This window comes from Mus pahari, chromosome 2 (genome assembly GCF_900095145.1).
Source record: "Mus pahari chromosome 2, PAHARI_EIJ_v1.1, whole genome shotgun sequence".
Lineage (NCBI taxonomy): Eukaryota > Metazoa > Chordata > Mammalia > Rodentia > Muridae > Mus > Mus pahari.
Genome location: NC_034591.1, coordinates 20,411,187 through 20,427,100, shown reverse-complemented (window position 1 = coordinate 20,427,100; position 15,914 = coordinate 20,411,187). Strand labels below are relative to the sequence as shown.

The 15,914-nt window shown below is 44.1% G+C and overlaps 1 protein-coding gene across 1 annotated transcript in view; it reads right to left on the bottom strand.

Moving 5' to 3' along the window:
* Positions 1 to 15,914, bottom strand: part of Actr3b (actin related protein 3B) — a 95,714-nt gene that overhangs the window by 51,817 nt on the left and 27,983 nt on the right. Inside the window, exon 2 of the mRNA XM_021190294.2 lies at positions 2,638 to 2,693. Coding sequence (XP_021045953.2) covers positions 2,638 to 2,693 — 56 coding nt within the window. The remainder of the gene's footprint in view (positions 1 to 2,637; positions 2,694 to 15,914) is intronic.

Sequence of the window (15,914 nt, the reverse complement as noted above, 5' to 3'; positions counted from 1 at the left end):
CCTCCCTCCCTCTCTCTCTCCCTCCCTCCCTCCCTCTCTCCCTCCCTTCCTCTCTCCAGTTCCAAGGGACTTGCTATCCTCTTCTGGACTGTGCAGGGCTCTGTACTCACAATGCACACAAACACACACACACATAAATTACAAAATAAAAAGATGAGGACAAAGGGATGGCTCAGTAGTTGAGAGCATATCTCCTCTTCCAGAGAACCTGGGTTCAATTCCCAGACCCACACTTTGGCTCAAAACCATCTGCAACTCCAGTCCCAGAGGATCCAATGCCCTCTTCTGGCCTCTGCAGGCACTGCACACACATGATGGATAGATATGCATGCAGGCAAAACACCCATATGTAGCAGAATTTTCCCTGTCCAATTAATTTAAATATTAATACAACAAGAAGCCTGTGATTGGACAGGGAAAGGGGAGGCAGAGCTAAGAGCTGCACAGACAGGGAGTGACACAGGAGAAGGGGAAAGATGGAGGATGAACGGGACAATTCAGATTCCATGTGGCTTTAAATAGCCACAGGTAGCTATAATACCATATAGGAATAGAATAATTGGGGTAGCTTGTCTAATCTAGGTGGGCAGCTTGTATCATCAATGGCTCTGAAACTACTGTGTGGACATCTGTGAACTGGGCATTTATTGATATATAAATCTGACTAATTATAAGCTTCTAGAGTTTTGATTTACTGGCTTACTGGAATTTGGGACCGCCGACCACAGGGAGTGGATGGCTAAGAAGGTATGAGTGGCTCTGAGGTGGGAGAACTGGAGCTAGGAAGACCGCCGCACATAGGCTAGACTAGAGGCGGGGAGACCTCAGGCAGAGAGTAGCTGAGTGGAACTCGGGAACTTGCCATTCCTATTTACTATTTTCCAAAACACACATACACATAAAAATAAGTAAGTAAATTTTTAAACAGATTAAATATGTTTTTAACATTCCATCCCTTGACTCCCCATTCTCTGACGTCTTTATTCTCTTCCAGCCGTTTCCACTGCCGAGGTTCTCGCTGCCCCAATCTGAGCGCTCCCCTGCCTTTTGACAGTGACTCCTGTTAATTACGGGCTTCAATTCCCTCCATGAATGAGGATAGGTTAAGCGGTGCAGCCCACCAGGCACTGCTGAGCTTCAGATGGCAGCAGAGCAAAGGGAACACTGTCAGTTCTTCCTAGATGAGGGACTTAACAAGGTTAAAAATCTAATCTCTGCTTTGGAAAAAAAAACAAAACAAAAAAACGAGAAAGCCCAATTTGTCAACTCAGCATGAAACGACCACTCCTCCTAATGAAGTTCAGTGACTGATCACTGTATAGATGTCAGAGGTCAGGGGCCTAACCAAGCCCCACAGAACGATGCCCAGCTTCCATTATTACTGGATTTGGGGGCAGGACTTTTATGAACATAGTGAATTTTCAAAGGTTGCAAGGGCAGGGTTCTAATGCACTTAGAGTGGCGGCCTGATAGGAAGGGACACCAATTCTCTCACACTCACACATGCTCACACAGAGCAAAGGTGACATGAAGGCACAATGATAAAGAAGACAGCCCTACTGTAAGTCTAGAAAAAGATGTTTGACCAGGCACCGCCTTGAACTTGGACTCTGAACTTCTAGAACCACGTTACGGTTCTACTGACTAAGTCCCCTTGTCTATCATTTGTTAGGCATCCTTATCAGACAACATTTCACTTTATGAATTTAAAATGAGGACACAGAAGACCAATAACACCCATCACCAGGCATACCCCACATGTGGCAACTGCACACCCGGGGAAAGCCAGAGCTGCCACTCTCCAGCAGGCACGGAACTGAAGTTCTTGGCCCAGATCTCCTCAAGGAATCTGGAGTGCACTGTCTAGTGAGCCAAAGTTCATAGTAACCACATAAAGCCTTTGACCTTGACCTGAATACATTGTAACAAAGCTCTCCTTCTGAGATGGGTCCTAGGAGCTCAGCAGCAACATAAGGGTTTGCTCCCTTTTCCCTTGGGCAAACTTGTCTCTGGGATTCAAACCAGAGAAGTCTACCTCTAAAGCCCAACTAGCCTTCCAGAGAGATGCCCATGGTCAATAAAGAATAGGTAGGGTGAGCTCCTGCCCATGGCATGACACCTAAGTACATCACTCTAGGCTGATGAATAGTTAAAGAAACAGAACTCTTCTAAATAATATGGCAAGGGCAATCATAGGTCTCTCTCATCACAAACAAACAAACAAACAAATAAACAAAAAGTGTTTCAACAGTGACTGGTGCCATGGGATTGACACTCAGCCAGGCCACGAAACTGTGTTTCCTTACTATTACAGATCAGCCTTAAGGAACTAGAGTTCCAGGCAGTTAGAACACTTAGAAAACAATGAAAGGCCCCCTGGCAGCCTCCCGAGGTGACATTGGACCGCCAATGACAAAGAAAGGAGTTTGAAGGGATCAAGAACAAGCATGCTGCTAATGAAGTCCAGGCGACAGTCATCTCCCATAGTATCGCTCAGAGTAAGCAGCCCTTCCCAGGAAGTGGGAGATGGGCTACCAGAAGACACTAAAATCATTCCAACACCTGATACATAGAACTGGGCTGCTTTAAAAGCTGAGGAACACAAGCCTTGAGAACCCAAGGGAGAGCTTTACTTACATGACGGGATAATGAACTGTGGTTCAGTGTTGCCTGCGTAGCCAAGCTTGGTGTACCTAAAAGCACAAAGTCATCAACACAGGTTTAGATGGCAATGCTCGAGACCACGCCCCACTCATGCTTTCATTATAAGCACACCAAGCCTAGAACATTCCCTTGAAGTTAAAAACAGAGAGAGAGAGACAAACTGTGCTCCCTGAGAATCATTTGAAAGCAGTTGCAAAGTTTACAGTATTGGCTTGTTGGTCCAGAACAGAAGCATGAATAATGGTCGTGTCTATACCTCCGACCCCTGACTCTCACCGAGCTGTCACATTCTTCTGACCTTCACAAGAACACAAAGAAGATACAGTTGTCCCAGTTTTGTAGACCGGAGAACTGGGGCACTGAAAAGCTAAGCTGCCCAAACTAAAGAGCTGGTGAAATGCAGAGAAGAACCCATGCCTAAGCTGCAGCTACCTCCAGCACGGGCTCTGTGCAAAGGATTATTCCTCACTTCCTAAACCTTTGGACTGACTACGGACCCTTCTTAAACTGCCGTGGCATATGTGTAGACACAGCTCCTGCCATCTCCTGAGGATCACCCGACAGGCGCATCTCTTTTCCACCTCCATTGAGGAGAAAGAAGCCCACTTTCTGTCAAGAGACTCTGTACGAGAACAACTGCCAGAATACTACTTCCTGTTCCAAGAGCATTTGATAATCTCTTAAATATAAAGGGGGGGAGGGTAAAATATCACTCGGACCATCTGCTGGAAGGGTACACGGAAAAGCCGTCTCAGCAGCTTGAGGAGTCTGAGGACCCCGCCTCAGCTGATCACAGCACTCGGTGCAGACAGCCTTTGCTTATAGTGGACAAAACACTTCCTGGGACTAGAAAGGAACAATGAATTTGTTCTAATTTACAGAGTATTTCAAGGTGTCTGATATTAAATGCTTCCACTTGATATTTCTAAATCTTAATTTTATGATTTTTTTTAAAAAAAAACATATGCTGGCTTGGGTATTTTCAAAAACATATCAAGTAATACACACAAGCTGGCTGCCCTTGTACCATACCTACTGTCCATCCTCCATGGAGTATAGGTTCTTCAAACCACAGGAGAAGGAAAGGCCAGACCCTGAGACGCTTAGGACACGGCCCATCTGAAGCCCCTACAAGTCTACATACTTCAGCTCTGGGCACAGGCATTAATAACCAAGTGGATCCATAGTCTCCCATGTCAGGGATCACAGACCCATAGGAGAATAAGTTTCTAGACCACTCAGAGCCTGGAAGCTTTGGAGAATGAAGACAACACAGACTGAACTTGAGAGTCCAAGACCAGCACTGTATGGTGGCTCAGGCTACAATCCCATAGCAGGGAAACTGAGGCAGGAAAACAGCAAATCAAGGTCCCAGTGACAGTCAACTCATCCCCAACATTATCCGATCTCTTCTGGAGGCATGCCCTGATGAACTGAGTTACTGGCCCAAGGCTAAAAAGCTTAGTGAGCCAGTAAATAAGCCAGTTATCACTAAAGCATCAAGTCTAATTATGTTTTTTTAACAAGCCAACTTACTCACTCATCACCTACTCCAAAAAACTATGCCCTTATACTTAAGTCATTAAAAAAAAAAAAATTCTTCCATGAGTGTCTGGCATTTATGGCTCTATCTCAGCTCCCTGGGGTACTACCTGGCTACAGAGCAGAATTTCCTAACTACCTGCTGATAGCATTCTTGCCAGATGCTGAGCTACTGTGAGCTAGAAGCTTACCAGGGGGGTGCTGAAGGTCACAAAAAGGAGAAGTGATGTAATCAGGGAGGGTCGTACTCTTACGATCTGCTATTCAGACGGGGGGAAGATCTACTCACCATGTGTAAAGGATTCAAACCATGGTAATGTGTAGGCACTAAGTACCATTCATGTTTGCTATATTTTTAATCAAGTATTTTGTATTGTTATTTTAGACTATGCCCTTTTGTAGTGGTGGGTGCCTTTAATCCCACACTTAGAAGGCAGAGGCCAGCCTGGTTTACACAGAGCATTCTAAGACAGTCGGGACGACATAATGAGAGACCCATCTCAAAAACAAGCAAACAAACAAAAGAGAACATGTCATTTGGCACCAGATGGCCCGAATTCAAATCCTACCCATTACTCGCCAAACCCAAGGGAAGTACTTCACCTCTCTTTGTGAGATTTCCCCACTCCCCTCATCACAGTTAAGGCAATGATACCATGGAAACAGCATACATAAAAATGATATAATGTTGTGCTTATACATTTCGTTTACTATTTTACTATCATTTTTCTAGATGTTAGAAATATATAGGAACTTAGAATTTTGAAAAGTAGCCAGGTAGAACGGTACACATACTTATAATCCTGGCACTTGGGAGGTAAGAAAAGACCAGGAGCTCAAGGCCATCTCAGTTTCAGTTGCAGCACAGCAAGTTTGAGGCAAGCCTAGGGCATGAAACCCTTCAGAAAAAAATAATGGTTTTTTTTTCTTTTTTTTTTTAACTTTGTATTGGTTCTTTGTGCATTTCATATCATGCACTTCAATCTCTCTCCTCTCCTCTCCCCTTCCCCTCATAACTGATCTCCACCCTTGTAACCCACCCCACAACAAGGAAAAAAAAAACCTCTCATTGTGGAGGCTGTAGTCTGTCACGGTGTGTCATACAGTATACTCTCTTGGCCACGCTTCTTTGCTTGCAAGGGTTCACCGCAATGAGTCACTGGTCTGGTACAAGGCCTCTGCTGCTCTATCAACACTGGAACCCCACTGGGAGTCCTCTCAGACACCCTAGTGTTGCCCTGTGTCACGGAGGAGATCCTGCAGCTTTAAATCTGTTGGTCCAGCTCCTTGATAAACTCCAGCAGTCCATCGGTGGGGTAGATACAGGGGCCAATTCAAAGCCCTGGATCTGGACCTGAGGGGTATCTGAGCTGCTCAGTCCACGTGTTCTCCAGATCTCACACCCTTGGGGCTGCCCAGTGGCACACACAGGGCCAGCTCCACCCTGCTGCCCAGCTGAGGTGCAGAACCCACTCTCCCAAGTGCTACAGCAGGTGAGGGGCAGACCAGCTCTCCAGCTACCTCTCATGATCCCATCAGGGCCAGCTCTCCCTCGCTCACACCCTTGGGCCACCCTATCTATGCCTCACCCACAGGGTTGTCTCTACCATGCTACCCGGGCAGGACCCACTTTCCCAAGTGCTGCAGCTGAGAATGTTTTTCTTAACATTTATTTTTAAAAAAATATACTTTGCCCCAGGTCACCGTGGTCATTCTTTGTACCACATCCCAGAGGCAGTCTGGCCTAAAGACTGGTAAGGATGAAATGGCCCTTAATGGTGACACTAGTAGACACCATACATCCTGAAACAGATCCATCCCATCTCCCTGCCTCAGCCATCTTCCCTGAACCCTAATCAGTGCCCACAGCAACAAGAGGTCAGACTACAGAAATGGACAAGAACCCTTATGACCCATGCTCCAAATTTCAACCAAAACTGTCAACAGCTTTCAGAACATCTGGAATAACTTTCTGAAGCACCTGTTTCCCACATTAGCGCCTGTAGCATTAAGCAGTGACTTTCCTGCCTGAGGCAAATTGCCATAAAGATGTATTCTATTCTATATGCCAGTGGGATTCTTCCCTTCCCTCCATGCGGTACTGGAGCCATGAGGGTTGCAGGGAGTCCACTAGCAAGGACACAGACTATAACCACATCACGTTAAATAAATGACTTTCAGGTCTCCAGTCTGTCCTCTATAAAGTACCAAACACCTCTGACTTCTGTTCCTCTGACTGGTCACAGTGTAAGGAATATCTAACACAAAATTTCAAATTCAAAATTTTAATAAATTCTCTATCAATACACACTCCCACCAAACTTCTGAGAAACTATGTAAAACTGTAAACGTAACCCATTAGTTGTCTATTTTCAAATACTTTCCAGAACTTGACCCCTCAAAAAAAAAAATCAAAAGTAAAGCCCAATCCTTAAATCTGGAAAGCATTCAAGTTCCCATTTCCAAACCAAGCGTCTGTGGGCATCAGCCTCCTAACGAGAGTCTATTAGCTTATGCCGTCGTCATCAGCCTCCTAACGAGAGTCTATTAGCTTATGCCGTTGTCATCAGCCTCCTAAAGAGAGTCTATTAGCTTATGCTGTCATCAGTTTCCTAACGAGAGTCTATTAGCTTATGCCGTCATCAGTCTCCTAACAAGAGTCTATTAGCTTATGCCATTGTCACCAAGGACACTGAGACGGGAGGGGAAACAACCCAAAGGTCCTCAGAATGTCTGTCTACTGAAAGCATGACTTCACACTGAGGTTTCCTGTAGCTGCCTGGTGGCTTTATCTTATAAGCAAGTTTAAGGTCATCTGAGCAGACACAGCTGGAAAGAATCAGCTGCCCAGGACAGACACCTACCACACAAGTTCCCAGGCCCACAACAAGACTCCAGAAAGAGCCTGACACCTGTATTTTAACATCCTCCTCCCTCTGCCCCAAGGGTTTGTCAGCCAAACACATAAAATCAACTCCATGTATGCAACACAAGCCCCCTGGTCTCATGGTCATCGTCTAACAACACAGCTCAGGACTCAGCACAACCACCAAATAAGACATACCTAAACGCTGAAGTTTAATGCTGACCAAAAGTCCAGAGGAAAGGACCCAGGTGCAATAATTAGAGCACACTCTCAAGGCATTCCATGTAAAAAAAAAAAAAAAGGCCATTTCCATTTAAAATATTACACAATCTACAAGTAGATAATAAACTAGGCCCAACTAGCAATGAAAAGAACATAAGCTCATGGCAGAAGCATCTAATCCTTAAAAGGTGTGATGCTTTGACTGAAAGAACCCCCACAGGCCCCTGGAAGTGTGGCTGAGTTAGAGTAGGGTGGCCTTGTTGGAGGAAGCTTTGAGGTCTCAGATGCCCAAGCCACATGCAGTGTTGCAGTCTCTCTCTGCTGCCTGAGGACCCAGATGAAAACCTCTCAGCTACATCTCCAGCATCATGTCTGCTTGCCTGCCACCATATGTCCCACCCTGATGACAATGGACTAGTCTACGAAACTGTAAGCCACCCCCAGTGAAATGTTTTCCTTTGTAAGACTTGCTGTGGTCATGGTGTGTCTTCACAGCAATAAAACCCTAAAACAGAACATGGTATGGGGAGTGGGATATTGCTGGGATAGGCCTGACCATGCTTGTGTTTGGAGGAAGGTGGACTTTGGGACTTTGGATTAGAAAGGCAGTTGAACACTTTAAGTAGAGCTTAATAGGCCATACAATTAGGAAGATGGAAGACAGTGATGCTGAGGATGGTTTAAACTGTGGGGGCCTGGATCAAGAGTTTACAGAGGAGAAGAATATTAACACATGGCCTAGAAATCATTCTTGTGATATTCTAGCAAAGAATGTGGCAGCTTTTTGTTCTTCTCCAAAAGGTCTGCCTGAGGCTAAACTGAAGGGTTGTGGATTCACTGTGCTGGCAGAGCAAATTTCGAAACAACCTACTATTGACTGTGTCATGGGGTTATTAGTTTTGACTCTACAAACAAGAACAAGCTGTAAAGTATACCGCTCAAGGAGAAAGAGGGCACCAGGAAGTAGAGCAGAGCTGAGTCCTGTGTTCAAGGAGGTAAATAGATTAAAGAAAATCCTGATGTTAAATAAAATAAAGGGTTCAGTGACCTCAGGGAAAGATCCACCCAGCTAAGATTCCAACTTGTGAAAAGAAATCCTTACTGCCTGCAAATCCAGATGTAGAACTCTCAGGCATCTCTCCAGCACCATGCCTGGCTGCTGCCATGCTTCCCACTACATGATAATGAACTAAACCTCTGACACTGTAAGCCAGCCCTAATTACATGCTTTCCATTATAAGAGTTACCATGGTCATGATGTCTCTTCACAGCAATGAAACCCTAAGACACCAGGTGACTAGGGCTAAGAATCTTTCAAACTATGACTTTCTCAAACTAAAGAAGTCTAGAGACTTCTCTATTGAAGCCAAGAGTCAGCCAAGGAAACTATAGCTGCTGCTCTGGTTTAACCCTGTCTAGGGAAAATTAGTACTGCAAACCACATGAAAAGCCAAAAACCATCTCTAACAAATATATGTTGGAGAAGAAGAAACAAATACATTTTTTAGGATTTATTTATGTTTATTAATCATGTAGAGTGTTTTGCCTGCACATATGTTTATGCAACAGGTGCATACAGTTCCTGCAGAGGTCAGAAAAGGGCATTGATCCCATGGAACTAAAGTTACAGACCATGTGAATGCTGGAAACCAAACCTGAGACCTTTAGAAGAGTACTCGACGCCTCAGAGGCCTTCCTACAAAGATGATTTGTAAGTGATTATTTTACAAAGTGTTCTATAATTATATTATACTTGATAATCATTATAGAATTATGATTATATAGTTGTAATATATTCTACAAGATTATAGATTATATGTTATATATACTATATGTTATATTTTATGTATTATATATTATAGAATTATAGAATACCTGAGAAAATCAAGTAACAAAAAGCAACAATGAATTCAATAAGATGACAGCTTTTAAATAGACAAAAAGTACTAAGAACAGCTGCTGAATGAAAAGATTTCACTCGGAGTGCCTCGACCACAGAGCACCAGCCTTAACATGGAACTACATGTGTGAAGACCTCTCCACACACACAAGCAGGCACTGATGCATCCTAATACAGGAAGACTCAGTATCTTTAAATGAACATCAAATGTTGCTGAATCCATCCAGAAATGTATTACAAACCAAATGTGGCTAACATTGAAGGGGGGAGTAGGGCCTGCAGCAGTGATGATTGGAAGCTGAACTACTTCACACCATCAGAATATTTGGCATGTGGAGCCTATTACACGTCCAGTGTTTAGGAATTTGACATTATAAGCGTATTCTGCATGCAAAGACGCGCACACACACATACAAGATTCAGTGTAGTACTATGACAACAGCAAGATAAAAAACTACAAAACAGGGCTTTTTTTGTATACTAAACACATTGCACCCATTCGATAAGATGGCAACCCACAATCCAAAGGAGTGTTTGTTGTTACTATCATAAACAGACACCTAGTATAATTGATATAACTGTAAATAGTTAATACATGGTTGTGACACGAGGCAGTTTTCACAGCACTGCAAAACTGAGGTCAAGTCTCAGAACTAGTCACATGACTGCAGGGAAATAATTAGCTCTACTCACTCCATCACCTGAAGTGCTACCTTAGAATCCTAACTCAAAAAGCATACAGGATCTCCTCACTGATGTCATCTTTGCTACTCAACAGTATTCGCTATACACTTTCTTTCCTGATTTAGACAGTTTCCAACAGAATTCAGTGTCTACAAACTAACTTTTGTGAACTCTTTACACACTGCTATTAACGTCTGCTTGCATATATTGATGATTTACTCAGTGTTGCTGATCTTGAATTATACAGTCATGAGACACTTAGCAGAGATCCATTCTAAGAATGCATATCAGGGGACTTTGTCATGTGTGTGAATATCACGGACCATACCAACACAAACCCATCATAAGGGTAACTATCACCACCCACACTGACATGAGCCTTGGGACCACCAGCATGCATGCAGAGCACTGAAACATGCATCTTCTGAACTGTGAAGACTTACACAGGCTAGGGGATCTTATCTACACAGCTTTTCATTAAGGCAACTTCAATATATTTCATCTTTGAAAGTCCCCGCACACACTGGATTCTGCATTTTATTTCTGGTGTCACATACGTTTTGATCTCATAGGAAGAACTATGCTAACCTGGTTTTCCTAAACATGTCAGAAGCATGAACGACCATCAACTTTCACTGGGTAAAATGGGCCATGCTTGTAGTCAGCACTCAGATGGTCAAGGCAGGATCACTGACTTGGGTTGGAGGCCAGCCTGGGCTTAACAGTAAGTTCCAGACCAGGCTTACAGTGAGTCCTTGACTCAGAAAAGGGGGGCAGGGTGGAGGAAGAAGAAAGAAACTACTTAGTTCTGTGTTAAAGGCCCTTGGTTCTGCGTCTGAATACTTCCATTCAAAGCCAGCAGCAATTCTCAGAATCATAAGCTAACATATCTCTGCTCATTCAGTACGACCTTCCACACTTCTAGAAAGGCAGATGCAACACCAATGCTACGGCTCGGCTTTCTGAAGAAGGTGCCCTCCAGGTTCAAAAGCAAAAGCAAAGGTATTCACTGAGGGGCTGGATGTGGTGGCGCATGCCTTTAGTACTGGCATTCAGATGGCAGAGGCAGGCGGAGCATGGAAGTTCCAGGCCAGACTGGTCTACACGGTGAGTTCCAAGCCAGCAGGGTCTTCAGAATGAGACCGTCTCAAAAAGGAAAGAAGTATCCACCGAGGACTGTCTGACTCCCTCTCCTACACCCACTTCTGCCTTCTATCCTAGTCTTTCCATCTCTCCCATAACTGCACTGTATCCTTATCTGCCCCATGCATTTGAACCACTCCTAGAACAGACTCTCCCTCTCCCTCGGAAATGCCACTGTGTCTCCATAGCACACGGAGACTTAATTCTGCTAAGTCAGGAGAATGAGCTGCCTGAACATACTTCTACATACTCAAAATTCCTCCTACAACCATGTGTCTTGAGCAGAAGGTGACAATGTAAGCTCAATTATTTTCTGTTCCAAAGTGGAAATGTTACATCTTAAAACTGTTTTCCCATCTTCACACGGTGCTCTGCAACTGTACCCTGAAGAAGGCTCTTCTGAGTGAGAACTTTGTAAAGTCCTGGCTCAGTCCCTAAATTTCAACCAGAATTGCTCAAACCTCCACTTAAGATTTCACATTAAACTATTATCTGATCTTAATGGTATAGTTTTAAATAACACCTAATTCTCACACTACATTGAAAATACACAATCAGTTCTTAAGATGTTCCTTAAGTTACTTTATAAAAAACTACAGTGTCTGTTTATGGAACAAAGAGTTACTATATGTTCAAATTTATTATTAATTTTACCTAAATTTATTTGCTTTGTTTTTAAAGATAGGGTCTCACTACATAGCCCTGGCTGTCATGGAACTCACTGCATAGACCAGGCTGGCTTTGAACCCACAGAGATCTGAGTATCTTTGCTCTCAAATGCTGGGATTAAAGGTGTGAACTACCAGACCTGGTTTAATCTTTTAATCTACTTAATTTGTCCTTATATTTAAATCATGATCATAGAAAACTGACTAAGACAGAAGGAAACAGCAACAAAAGCTGCAGAACAGACCGACTTACCTAGTGTACTTGTATTTCTCTTCCCAAATGCTTGTTTTGTACCTCTGTGGTATTTGGTAAATGCAACATAATGAAGGGCTGCTCGACTGTAGATTCTCAATATTGTAAGACAATATTTTAATCTTTAAAACATTATTTTGGGGCTGGAGAGATGGCTCAGGTCCTTCCAGTGGTCCTGAGTTCAATTCCCAGCAACCACATGGTGGCTCACAACCATCATGTAACAGGATCTGACGCCCTGTCTGAAGGCATCTGGAGACAGCTACAGTGTATTCATATACATAAAATAATTTTTAAAATAATTAAAACAATATTTTAATTATTCAAATGGTTAGGTAAACATGAGCTAACTTCCTTCCTTTCCAAAGTTCCCTAGAACCAAAGAAAGACTTTTTAAGTCTGTATGACGGGTTGGGAAGATGGCTCAAGAAGTAAACACTCTGCTCTTGCAGAGGCCCACGCTTGACTCTCAGCACCCAACAGTCTGAATGAAAATGGCCCCCATAGGCTTGTAGGGAGTGGCACTATTAGGAGGTGTGGCCTTGGTGGAGTGGGTGTGGCCTTGGTGGAGTAGGTGTGGCCTTGGTGGAGTACAGTGTGGCCTTGGTGGAGTGGGTGTGGCCTCATTGGAGGAAGTGTGTCAGTAGGGGTGGGCTTTGGATTTTCTTTTTTTTTTTAATTAATTTTTTTATTTATTATTAATTTCTTTATTTACATTTGAAATGCTATCCCGAAAGTTCCCTATACCCCCCCCCCGCCCCTGCTCCCCTACCCACCCACTCCCACTTCTTGGCCCTGGCCTTCCCCTGTGCTGGGTCATATAAAGTTTACAAGACCAAGGGGCCTCTCTTCCCAATGATGGCCAATTAGTCCATCTTCTGCTACATATGCAGCTAGAGACACAAGCTCAGGGGGTGCTGGTTAGTTCATATTGTTGTTCCCCCTACAGGGTTGCAGCCCCCTTCAGCTCCTTGGGTACTTTCTCTAGCTCCTCCATTGGGGGCCCTGTGTTCCATCGGGCTTTGGATTTTCAAATGTTCTTCCTGCTGCCTGCCAGCTCCTTCTCCAGCACCATGTCTGCCTGCACGCTGTCATACATTCTGTCATGATGATAATGGACTGAACCTCTGAAACATCAATTAAATGTTTTCCTTAAGAGTTGCCATGGTCATAGTGTCCCTTCAAGCAATAAAGACCCTAGTTAGGACAACCATGTATAACTCTCGTTCTAGAAGATCTTTTACCTTCATCTGACCTCTGTGGATACCAAGAATGCATGTGGTACATATACATATATACATGCAAAACATTTATACATAAAGGAATAAGTTTGTTTGTTTGTTTGTTACTCTGGATGAGGTCATAATGAGGGAAGAAACAATAGCAAACTCTTGCCTGGGAAAGCTGGTAATCAAGTCTGGCCACTAAGGAAATGTGGTTTGTGCATGAAGGGCCCTCATAAGAGCATAGATTTGCAGGCTTAGTCATTGGGGAGTGGCACTACTTGAGAAGGATAGGCAGTGTGGCCTGGTGGGGAGAAGTGTGTCTCTGAGGTTTCACAAGTTCGGCCAGGCCCAGTGGTTCTCTCTTCCTGCCGACTGTGGACAGGAACTCTCAGCTCCTTCCCCAGAATCACGGCTTCCTGCACACGCCATGCTTCCCACCATGATAACAGACTGAACCTCTGAAACTGTAAGTCAGCCCCTATTAAATGCTTTCCTTTGTAAGACTTGATGTAGTCATGGTGTCTCTTCACAGCAACAGAACACTGGCTAAGACAGAAGGGAGCCGCAGCAAAAGCTGCAGAACAGAGCCATATCCACCCAGACCCTCAGGAGCTCTGGCCTCAGCAACACAAATCCTCGTGAGGCTGGAACAGTGATGCGCCGGCTCACTTCTGAACCTGGGCCCTACTGAGAACACCTTCCCTCGCCAATGTCTGCTACTCTCTGGATGCGGCTCCGACGGCAAGGTGATTCTTGGCAGTGTTTGGAAAAAAGGGTCTCTGGAATCGGTGACAAGACTCAAGGTATGCTGTTACCAAATACTCTTCTGAATTAGTTTAGAAATGGAACAAAGCTTAATTGTAGACACATAGGCACAAGGCCTTGGTATTGAGCTCTGGTTACCTCAATCAATCAACCAACCAATTTTAATTTGAAGCATTCTTTCAAAGCTTTAGCTAAGCGCTCAGATAGTATTCCTGCTCTCTTTCAGTCTGAATTTGTCTATTTTCTATTATTTTATTTTATGTGTATGGGTTTTGTCTGCATACATGTCTGTGAACCACACAAATGCCTGGAGCTTGTGGAGGCCAAAAGAGGGCATTAGAGGCCCTGGAACTGGAGGTACAGCTGTTAGCTACCACGTGGCTGCTAGAATGAAACCTTGGTCCTGTAGGAAAGCAGCCAGTGGTCTTTACCTCTGACCCATCGCTTTCAACCTGGCTGTGTATTTCTGACCACCCTCTTGCTTCCTGAATGATTCTGACTTACAACCAACCAACACCAATTTAATTGTTTATTGTTGTTGTTGGTGGTGGTGGTGGTGGTGGTGGTGGTGGTGGTGGTGGTGTAGTAAAAGTACTATTTATTATTACTGAGATAGTTCAGGAAGGAAACATCTCTGATGACCTGAATTTGATCCCTAGGACATACATAACAGAAGGAAAAAACAAGTTACCACAGGGGTGTCCTCTGACCTCCTCAGGTACTGTGGTACCCCACACATACTCCACATACATACACATAACAAGTCAAATGTAACTGATTTCTATGTATGTGGATGTTCATGTGCCTGTGTGCATTTATGTGTACCATGTATATGCAGGTGCCCTTGGAGACCAGAAGAAGGTAAGGACAGTTGTGAGCCACCTGACACAGGTGCAGGGATCCAAATGTGGTCCTCGGGAAGAATAGTAAGTGCTCAACCTATAAGCCATCTCTAAGCCCCAAATGTAACTAAATCTTAATGAAAGACTGTTAATTAAATAACTTTATTTAATTAACCTTTATTTTAATCCTTTACAATTCCTTGCCATTCCCTTTGTCTTTGATTTTGCTCAACGGTGTGTGTGTCCAGGCACGTTGGAGTGCTGGAGTTCAAAGCAGAGACTCACACATGCTAAAGCAGGCACCATACCACGGAGCTACATGTCTATACTCCAAAATCATTTGCTCTTGCTTAGTTATTTCTCTTACTCCCAGTTTGCCGATTTCAAAAGTCTACACGCAAAGGTAGTGTACTGAGAGCCTTCCCAACTGACCAAAGTCAAAGCTCAGTCTTCCTCCATACTCTGTAAAGGATGAGGCGCACAGCAGGCATCTCCTGTCCATACTCTCTGCCCAGTCTTAACCTACTTCTTGGCCTTTCAGGGATTTTTGCTGTCCTGTGAGCTTCTGAATGATCTTCATTAGCACTTATTATGCATGAGACTCATAGATAGCCATCACCCTCATTAGCTCTCATCTCCCATCCAGTCTCACCAACCCTCTCCCTCTTCCCATCTGTTGATTCTCAGTTGATTCAGTTTTAAAGGTGACATTTTCACACGTCAGCCCCTCCATTTATAGATTCCTCATTGATCCGCCTTCCACTGGCTGGGTTAACTCACACGGAGGCTTTTCAGTGAGGCTTGTGAATGCCACAACTCTGAACTTTTGCACATTTGAGGGTGTCATCAAGCTGCACTTTAGTGACATTTCAAATCAGATCACACTGTCGCTCTGGCACACTGCTCCACCACCTTCAGGCAAGCTACACTGCTCAGAAATTCAGACTAACAGGATTCTACCGGTTCCGTTATAGGTGGAGCATCTGCATGCAGCAAGCATGTCTCAGTTATCCCTTCTGCTGCTACCAGAAGTAACTAACAAAAGCAACGCAAGGGAGGTTTTACTTAGGATCCCAGTTCCAGAGTCCATCACGGCAGAGAAAGAGCACCAGCAGGCACATGAGGCAGCTGGTCCGAGT